This window comes from Corylus avellana, chromosome ca8 (genome assembly GCF_901000735.1).
Source record: "Corylus avellana chromosome ca8, CavTom2PMs-1.0".
Taxonomy (NCBI): Eukaryota; Viridiplantae; Streptophyta; class Magnoliopsida; order Fagales; family Betulaceae; genus Corylus; species Corylus avellana.
Genome location: NC_081548.1, coordinates 14,867,287 through 14,878,049, shown reverse-complemented (window position 1 = coordinate 14,878,049; position 10,763 = coordinate 14,867,287). Strand labels below are relative to the sequence as shown.

Genomic DNA, 10,763 nt, shown 5'->3' with positions numbered 1-10,763 from the left:
TGATGAAGAAAGAATATTTATTGAAATAATGTTTAGAATTGGAAAAGAGCGGATTGATTCTATTAATTTATTTTTGTTTCGATCATTGAGTGCATCAATACAAGATGGTATACTTGGCATGCCCACTATTTTGTCTTTTTAAATCAATTGAATCTTAATATGCCTAAATTTCAATAACTAATCTTGATAGTGAATAGGCAGCACCTACCAAGCAAAGCTTTCTTGAAGAGGCTAGGTTGGTTCTTATCTTTTTTTTTCTTCTTCAGTTTTGTTGGAATGGATTCTCAAGAGCAAGGAAATACATCTTACATCGACCTTTTAAATCAAAATGATAATGAACCGATGGGATCTCCATATCCAAATGTTCAAATGTATGAACCAAAAGTTGAGATTGGATCCAATGTTAAGAAACCACGATGTGGGAACTTTAGCATTGAAGAAGATATTCAACTTATAGAATCGTGGATAAATTCTAGTATGGATCCAGTGCATGGAAATGAGCAATCAAAGAAGACATATTGGAATAGAATTTGTGAGAACTACGATGCCAATAGGTCATTCGATGTTAGCCGGAGTGAGATATCTCTAGTTAATCACTGGGGAGCAATACAAAAGGGCATAAATAAGTTTATTGGATGCTTAGTTCAAGTTGAGTCATTGAATCAAAGTGGCTTGACTCAGCAAGACAAGGTATAATTTCTATTTATTGTTGTATGAACCATCACTCCTCCAATAACAATAGGTGTATCCTTATGTTCCTATTTCGTAATTTTGCAGATTGCTCGTGCGAAAGAGTTTCATCTAAAACTACATAAAACTCCATTTGCTTTTGAACATTGTTGGGATAAATTGAAGAAATGTCCAAAATGGAGTAGTAGCAATGACAAAGCAAGAAAAAGATCATTCACTAATACATCTTTGTCTTCTACTCAAGCTCTAGTAGAACTAGGGGAAGATAATATATCCACTAGGAGAGACCCCAAGGTAGGAAAGCTGCAAAAGAGCAATTAAATAAACAAAAGAAAAAAGAGAGTGTTGATGATCTTGTAGTGGGGTTACTAACTCAGATGAACGAAAGAGCTGTGATAACGACTGAGGAAACTGCAACTTATGGAAAGAACAAGTGCTCGAGAGGATGAGAGGATTAGACTTGAAGAAGAAAAGTTTTGGCTTGAGCAAAGTAAGTTTCGAGCTGAGGAGGAGAAAATTATGCTCACGGATACAAGTGACTTGTCTGAATTCCAAAGGGAGTATATTCGTATCCAACAAATGGAAATCCTTAAAAGTCGAAGAATGAAGTAAAATATGCTCGAGTTATGGCTGGATTGGCTTTGCTTTTTTTATTTACTATTTTGTAAGAGCTGGATTATTGTTCACTGCACTAGCCATAATAGTTTCCTATTTGTTTAAAGTAATGGATTATTGTTTTATCTTCTAGTAATAGATTAGTGTTCTATCTTCAATATTCTATTTCAGTCGGATTATTGTTAAATCTTCTAGTAATAGATTAGTGTTCTATCTTCTATATTCTATCTTCTATTAGATTGGCATACTGCATCTTTTCTCTGTATTGTCGTATTGGCGTACCACATCTTTTTTCTTGAATGTAGCATGACTAGATAAAAAATTGAATGCAAAAAACAGTTATTGCTGATTGTTTAAGAGGGAATAGACTTCATTGTATACAAAAGTCTGTCGAGTAAACACAATGGTTGTCGATCTTGTAAAAAAAATGCTCCTTGAAGACTCGAACTCTGATAATGAGTTGGAATTACTTACGACAACTTTTTGGGCACGTAAACATTTCTATAGAGAGGAAGGATCCATTTCACATCGTGGTTTTGTTCCAGGACGTACCTTCATTTATCGTGATTCACTCCAAGGCCACCAAAGGCTTTTTCTAGATTATTTTGCTGATTCACCAGTATATCCTCCAAAAGTATTTCGAAGAAGGTTTCGGATGCATCATCCTCTCTGCGGTAGAAGATTACAATCCATACTTTATCCAAACAAAAAATTGTGCTAGAACTCAAGGTTTATATTCCCTTCAAAGGATGACCGCCACATTTAGAATGCTAGCTTATGGAGTACTAGCTAACTATGTGGATGAGTTTGCGGATTGGAGAAACCACCACAATTGAATCTCTAGAAAGATTTGTTAGAGCGGTGCTTCAATTTATTCCAACAATTATTTAAGGTCTCCAAACATCGATGATGTTGCTAGATTGTTAGAAGTTGGCGAAAGAGGTGGTTTTCCAGGAATGTTGGAGAGCATTGATTGCATGCATTGGAAATTGAAAAATTGCCCAACTGCGTGGAGAGGTATGTTTTCTTGTCATTTTCATGAACCTACAATGATTTTGGAAGTAGTAGCTTTACAAGATCTATGGATATGGCAAGTGTTTTATGGGTTACCGGATTCTCATAATGACATTAATGTATTAGAACGATCTTCTGTGTTTTCTGAGCTCGCTCAAGGGCATACTCCTCCAGCTTATAATTACTCAATCAATGGTCATAACTATACAATAGGATACTATCTTGCTGATGATATATGTTGTGCAAATTTATTTAACTCGCAAGTGCACGAATCGATTGTAGTTTAATGGATTGCAAGTGCGAGGTCGATCTCACAGAGAATTGTATTTTTGAAAGAGCAATTTATATCTAAACTAATTAAATCCTAATCTAGTTCCAAAAGGGTTTTGATTTTTGAGTTTTGAAAATTAAAGGATAAACATAAACTAAATAAAATAAGTAAATCTAAGGATAAAGGTACTAAGGTTTGGGAATTCACACTCACCAAATCATAACAACATACTTTATGTTCATCAATATTAATCCGAAGTTCTCACAAATTAAATCATAGATATGTTTTACTATGCTTCAAAGAATTAATCAAAACCATCCCATGTATCCATTCATTGACCAAATCACAAAAGGAATCCAAATTCAATTGAAACACCAGATGTATCCGTAGAACAAATCACAAGGGATATCCAATTTTTATGAGTTAAAAGCCAAGCAATCAATCATATGAAATTATCTCAAATCATCACATGTATCCTTGAATCACAAGAGATATCCAAGAATTACTCCACACAATTGATTAGAAGTAAAACAATTGAAATATAAAACCCAATAAAATCAGAATAATAAAAACTTACATAAAAGTGATGTTGTTCTTCATCGGTGAGGCTTCATCCCCAACCTTAGTTAGGAATTTAGCTCCACATAAAAAATAAAATCTAAACCTAAACCTAAACCTAAAGAAAAACTAAACAAAAGAATTTTGCTCTCTGGGATTGTGTATCTTTTCTTGAATGCAAAGAAGTCTATTTATAGGTTTAGGGAAGTCCTAGAAGCCCAAGTAAACCTAGATAATTCGGAAGTCTGTCTCCCAGTCAAAATAGAAGTCTGAAATCGGAATAGGATTCGTCCAAATTTGTGTCTCTTAATTGCAGGGCGATTTTGACATAGAAACCGTCCGAATTATGAAAATCCTATTTCACAACAAATTGTAGTATTTTGAGCTGGCTTTCTAATGCCGTTTGAATCACTTCAATCCGATATTTGAGCGGAGAGTTATGGTCAAAATACTAAGATATGTGCAGAATCTAAATTTGAATCCGATCCAAAATCTTATTCAATCTGAACTTGAATCTGATTTAACCTTTTCTTGGATTTGGTTAGACTTAACCACACAATCTAGGTCTTCTCAAAGTATTATTTCTTCCAAACTTTGCATTTTTCGCTTTAAAGCTGTAGTTTTTCTTCAATGACCTACAAAATACTAAAAACACAAAACTAACACAAAATATTAAATAACGACACAACTAAAGGATTAACTAATGTAAATAAAGGGGTCCAAATATGCAATATTTGGCACTTATCAAACACGCCCAAACTTACATTTTGTTAGTCCCTTAGCAAAATAAAACAAAAAATAAAATGAAAGCAAGAAACATAAATCTTCTTTCGTGGGAGAGACGATTGCATTTAGCATATGCAACAAGCCTTTTAAACCCCTAGGCATCCCTAGTGGACGAGTGAAGTCTCGTGAGGGCTTAACAGGAATGATACCCACAAACATTGTGCACTATGTTGTTAACAAGAAAGAAGTTTCACATAAACCATGGTTCTTATTCATGAGCAAACTTAAAAAGACAAACACCATCATAACAGTCAAAAGGAAATCCAAAATCAAATTACTCATAAATGGACAATTGAGACCTCATATGTTCTGAAATGTGTAAAGTGTAATTAGCATATAATCATGAAGCTTTCAGTTTAAACTCAAGATAAGTTCCATAAAATTTGTAAAAATCTCTATCAAATGATACAACCAAGGCAAGATATACATTTTTTTTTTTTTTTTTTATAGGCTCTGTAATGTCTAACTCCCTTAAGCTTTCTAATTGACTCATGTAACAAGTGTTAGGCCAATGACTCCCAAGCTAGGTGACTTTAGGGCACTAGATGTAGAACATCCCTAAGGGCTTATTAACTTAAGTCAAAAAGGCTACGAAGTCAGATTAGCCATATCATAAATCAACACTGAACTTCACACCTTTTGACGCGAACACTCAATGCTTAACGAGGCAAGAGGTCTGGTTACTCAGTGAAAAACTCAACATGATCTTTATTTTCTTTTTCCTTCTCTTTTTTATTTATTTATTTATTTATTTTTATATCTTGCAAGCCAATGGTTATTCATCAATAGGTCATCCAACAAATTTCAAAGAGAACAAGCTTAAGCTCAAACATCATACCTCACAGAAAACATGCTAATGTGCTCATAAAAATTTATTTCAAAACAAGTGAAATTTCTTTTACCCAAAAATAAGTCAAAGGACTCAGACTTTTAATGACATAATGATGATGTTCAACCCTTTAAGCAAGCTAATGAAATGCAAATCACAGTTATAGTTTAACTCAAACTTGACAACAACATAGCATAATTTTTATTTTTTTTCAATTTTTTTTTACACAAAATGATAAATAAAAATAAACAAATAAGAACAAAAATAAACAGACTAAGTGTTTTTCCATACCCCCAAACTTGAATTACACATTGCCCTCAATGTGTAGTATAGAAATACATTACCGGAAGTAAGGAAATCGGAGTGTGAACAAGGCTAGGGCGTCCCCCAAACTTAAACACCAAAACACCTGTCAATAAAAACTAACAGCAATATTTTTTTCATAGAAACAATATCAAAAGATTAATTGGTGTTAGAAACAAAAACAAATAAAATTAACATGTAATGAAAAAGGAAAGAAAGAATTTTTGGAGTGAAGTGCAGAAAATAAACTGGAGGAGAAAACTTTACAGTGCTTCCCCCTATCATGCGGATGTCCAACCAATCCCTTCCACCCCTTCTTCTTCAAAACTTCATACCCCTCTGGAAGGATGTTTCGCCATCTTATGCAGAATTTCTTGCTTTGAAGGATCGTCTTAGGAAAGTGGTTCCTAGATTTGTGTGCTTGTGTGCATAAGTCCTTGAGTATCTTGACATAAGATGGCTCTTTGAGATATTTAGGCGCTGAAGCTTTGGGCTCTTGATGTGTCTCAAGAGGGACAGTGATGTAGGCAAGAGCTTCAGTACTCACTTCCATGTCACTGGGCAGATTAGGATCCATTGGGAGTTCACTATTTTCATGGTGCTCAACTTGCTCATCTTTCTCTTCCTCCTCTTTGTTATCCACAATTTCCTCACTCTCAAGTGTGATGGTGACTTGGGCATGCTCATGATAAGAATTTTCGGAATCATCCTCATCCATCATGTAGTGCCTTTCAGCCATCAGCTGACTTTGAAGCTCTTCTTCCTCTATTCTGTTGAAGTCAGGAACTAGATGACCGATCTGTCCTTCTATCTTGGTCATGGCCTGCTTAAGTTCTTGTATGTCTCTACCATTAGCCATGTTGGAATTCTTCATCTCCTGTACGGCTTGATTGGTGAAACCTTTTAGCTCTTGTATATCTTGGGAATTGCTCAGGGTAGGATTCTTCATATCTTGCTTTATCTCTTGTATGTTCTTATCCATTGATTGCATGAATGCTTTCATCATGTCTTCCAGTGATGACTGTGGTGCAAGCACTTGAGTGGTAGACTGATAAATAGGAGGTTGAGCTTGATGATCGAACTGTGGATATTCTGAATGATGCAATTCATCAAATTGGTGAGCATAATTTCCTGTAGCCTGAGCTGATCCTGAGAAATCATATTGGTTGCTCCAGTCCGGATTATAACAATTGAAATTTGAATCAAACCCCGGGCTGGAGAAACTAGTGTTCATTTGTTCATATGAAAAGTTAGATCTAGCTGCTCTGATTTGGTATAATTTGTCCCATAAGTCATCGAGCTCAGCTCGCAGATCTGGACAATTGTTTTCCTCATGATAAGGATTGAAACAAAATGAACATGGTTTATGTGGGTAAAAATTTTGAGGATAGTTGGTAGGAGCTGGTGTCCTATAACTAGGAGAGGCATTAAAATCATTAAAATGAAAATTCATACTTCTCCCTCACTTTTTAACATGCAAATATCTCACATAAAACATTAACCATTTTTATTTTTTATTTTTAAATAATAATAAAAAACAACTAACTAACTAAACAAATAAAACTAAAATTTAAAAACTCACAAAAATGACCAAAAATAAATTTTTGGCAAAAATCTACAGAACTACTGCAGTTGCTGCCTGTGCTGTAGGGCTGCGCGGAAGGTGCTGCGGCAAAACTGTAAAACAAGCCAAATAAAACAAAAAAAAAACGACAAGAAAAATCTTTTTTTATTTTTATTTTTATTAGTAACACGAATAAAACAAAACAAATTGTAGAAAAATAAAATCCTAATTATAACTAGTAGAAGAATAAAACTAATTTAGAAATAAATTGGTTTAAAAAATTAAACAATTCCCCGGCAACGGCGCCAAAAACTTGTTGTGCAAATTTATTTAACTCGCAAGTGCACGAATCGATTGTAGTTTAATGGATTGCAAGTGCAAGGTCGATCCCACAGAGAATTGTATTTTTGAAAGAGCAATTTATATCTAAACTAATTAAATCCTAATCTAGTTCCAAAAGGGTTTTGATTTTGGAGTTTTGAAAATTAAAGGATAAACATAAACTAAATAAAATAAGTAAATCTAAGGATAAAGGTACTAAGGTTTGGGAATTCACACTCACCAAATCATAACAACATACTTTATGTTCATCAATATTAATCCGAAGTTCTCACAAATTAAATCATAGATATGTTTTACTATACTTCAAAGAATTAATCAAAACCATCCCATGTAACCATTCATTGACCAAATCACAAAAGGAATCTAAATTCAATTGAAACACCAAATGTATCCGTAGAAAAAATCACAAGGGATATCCAATTTTTATGAGTTAAAAGCCAAGCAATCAATCCTATGAAATTATCTCAAATCATCACATGTATCCTTGAATCACAAGAGATATCCAAGAATTACTCCACACAATTGATTAGAAGTAAAACAATTGAAATATAAAACCCAATAAAATCAGAATAATAAAAACTTACATAAAAGTGATGTTGTTCTTCATCGGTGAGGCTTCATCCCCAACCTTAGTTGGGAATTTAGCTCCACATAAAAAATAAAATCTAAACCTAAACCTAAACCAAAAGAAAAACTAAACAAAAGAATTTTGCTCTCTGGGATTGTGTCCGTTTTCTTTAACGCAAAGAAGTCTTTTTATAGGCTTAGGGAAGTCCTAGAAGCCCAAGTAAACCTAGATAATTCGGAGGTCTGTCTCCCAGTCAAAATAGAAGTCTGAAATCGGAATAGGATTCGTCCAAATTTGTGTCTCTTAATTACGGGGCGATTTTGACATAGAAACCGTCCGAATTATGAAAATCCTATTTCACAACAAAATGTATTATTTTGAGCTAGCTTTCTAATGCCGTTGGAATCACTTCAATCCGATATTTGAGCGGAGAGTTATGGTCAAAATACTAAGATATGTGCAGAATCTGAATTTGAATCCGATCCAAAATCTTATTCAATCTGAACTTGAATCTGATTTAACCTTTTCTTGGATTTGGTTAGACTTAACCACACAATCTAGGTCTTCTCAAAGTATTATTTCTTCCAAACTTTTCATTTTTCCCTTTAAAGCTGTAGTTTTTCTTCAATGACCTAAAAAATACTAAAAACACAAAATTAACACAAAATATTAAATAACGATACAACTAAAGGATTAACTAATGTAAATAAAGGGGTCCAAATATGCAATATTTGACACTTATCAATATATATCCGCAGTGGTCAACATTTGTAAAGACAATTTCTTGTCCGCAAGGGAAAAACGCCAAACAATTTTCTGATGCTCAAGAGTCAATAAGAAAGGACGTGGAACGTGCATTTGGAGTGCTTCAAGCACAATTTGCAATCATTTGTCGACCTGCATGTGGTTGGAGCCGTGAAACGCTCAAGTGCATAATGAAAGCGTGCATAATAATTCATAACATGATCATTGAAAACGAGCGAAATACTGATGATGCTTTTGACTTTGAATATAAACAAGCCAATGAAACTCCTCTTGTACAAGTTTCTCACGAGCATACCCCTGGATTTGTTGAGTTCATTCAAAGACATTTAAGTTAGAGACCGTCAAATTCATTCTCAGTTGCAATCCGACCTGGTGGAACATTTGTGGCAATTGCATGGCCAATATTAAGAATTATTAGTTATATTGCATATATTTATTTTTGTTATTAATTTTAAGAATTAGTACCTGCATGTGAGATGAATGTTTCTCATATGTGTTTATTTTTGTTTTTATGAATGATTTCTATATATGTGATTGTTTTTCCCGATGATTAAGTGTTGTCAATGATATAATAAAAAAAGAATGAAAAATAATATTTTAAAGCAAGTAGCTAATCGAATAGAAAATCTATTGAAGTAAGAAGTTAAAAAGTAATAGCTAAAGTAAAGAGTTGTACTTTTTCGTTAGGTAAAATACTTAATGCTGCTAGAGATGCTCTAATTAAGCTAAGAAAGTTAGAATATATTGAATTTTAGAAGTTGTAGCTTTCAAATTTGAATATGATATATATATAAAAAAAAAGCAGATCGTAAAGGAAATTAAAGAAAAATGTGAAATTAAGAAAATAAACAAAAGTTTTGTGGTTCGATCTATGACATACTTCCACAAATAAAGCTTTAAGGGCTACATTATATTTTTATTTCAATTGATTGATTTTACAATACAAATCATCCATACTTATAGGAAAAATATGATTGGTGAATATAATACAAATAAGGTAATCCAATCACAAGAATTTGATTATGAATTATAAGGATTTGATAATCAATCACAAGGATTTGATATTCAATTGTAACGATTTGATTGTAATCACAAATATATGAAAATATATTCTAATAACCCCTTAAACTCAAGGTAGAAGATTTGAAAACTTGAGTTTAAAATGAATGATGTTCTTCTTCTTCCTCCTTTTTTTTTTTTTTTTTTTTTTTTGGAGATGACAACCGTCGATTACCTAGGCTGAAAATGATGGGTAGAAGCTTGTTGGAGAACAAAGCCAAGTATGGGCCAAGAGCCAAAAAAGCGCAAAAATAAGGCCAACAATGGCCCTTAAATAGACTTGGGTTTTCAAATTATGCGATAAAGCCATAAATTAGGCCAACAAAAGGCCAAAAAGATGTGGCCAACTATGGGCCTGTGTTTTCAAACAACACCACAAAAGCCGAATAAATTGGGCCATCAAATGGCCAAATTTATGGAAACATAATTTTATGGAGATCGACAAACACACGAGTTATAGGGCATGGTATTTACTCCTAGTTCCCATGTTGATTAAGCCAAGAACCCTTGGTGAGATTCTTTTGTCACTTTATTAAGCCCAAGAGTCGGTCATCTAAATTGATTTAACTAACATATCCATACCAAAAAATATGAGGAATTAAATTACATAGACATAATCAATTAAAATAAACCACAATATGATTGAAACAGAGGCACTAATATTTAATCTTAAACAGACATGATTATGGCTTCAATCTAGCCCTAATAAAGAGTTTAGTTACACATAATGAAACTAAAACTAAAAAGAAAAGGGAAAGAAGAAACCGAAAAACGCTTCTTGAAGTAGCCTCCTATTCCTCTCTCCATAATTGTCTATCTTTCTAAGAGGCTTAGAGGTCAATTTATAGGCTTTAGGAAAACCTAGAAGCCCTAGAAAACTTAATAAAATCCGATGATAGCCTCCTAGTTCAATTAGGGTTTGGAAAACCAAATTTTAAGTGAGAAACACGTCTTTCCGCATCTGGACCGCCCGAGTGCACTCAATCTCAGGAATGGTGCGCTCGAGTGCAAGCCTGCACTCGATCCTTTTGCATGTGCACTCGAGTGCTGATGCGCTCGAGCCTAGGTGTAGTGAGCTCGATCGCACTGCTCCCGGATGCTTGCTTCGTCCAAAACTTCCAACTTTTTTCGAAATTTGGTATTTTATGCCCGAAACTTCCAAAAAAGCTTCCTTTTCCTTCAAACACCTAAAAATAGGAAAACAAAACAAAAACAAAAAAACACAAAAAAAAAAAAAAAAAAAACACTCACACACACACACACACAAAGGAAGTAAAACAACACAAAATAGCACAACTAAGAGATTAACACATTTAAATTAAGGGGCTAAAATATGTATTTTTTAGCACTCATGAATTAACTATTTTAATAAGAAATCGTTAAACTTTTAAAATGGGTG

The 10,763-nt window shown here is 33.6% G+C and overlaps 1 protein-coding gene across 1 annotated transcript; it reads left to right on the top strand.

Moving 5' to 3' along the window:
* Window positions 1-342: 342 nt before the first annotated feature.
* LOC132190925 (glutathione S-transferase T3-like) lies at window positions 343-1,139 on the top strand. The gene is made up of 3 exons (XM_059605951.1): window positions 343-690; window positions 778-984; window positions 1,068-1,139. Exons 1-3 carry the CDS (start codon window positions 343-345, stop codon window positions 1,137-1,139), a joined length of 627 nt encoding a protein of 208 aa, XP_059461934.1.
* The last annotated feature ends 9,624 nt before the right edge of the window (window positions 1,140-10,763 follow it).

Excerpts from the sequence above, each read along its gene's own strand:
- LOC132190925 (XM_059605951.1), top strand. The coding sequence starts at position 343 with ATGGGATCTCCATATCCAAATGTTCAAATGTATGAACCAAAAGTTGAG. Across the intron at positions 691-777 it reads GCTTGACTCAGCAAGACAAG|ATTGCTCGTGCGAAAGAGTT; the intron begins GTATAATTTCTA and ends GTAATTTTGCAG. Across the intron at positions 985-1,067 it reads CCACTAGGAGAGACCCCAAG|ATGAACGAAAGAGCTGTGAT; the intron begins GTAGGAAAGCTG and ends TTACTAACTCAG.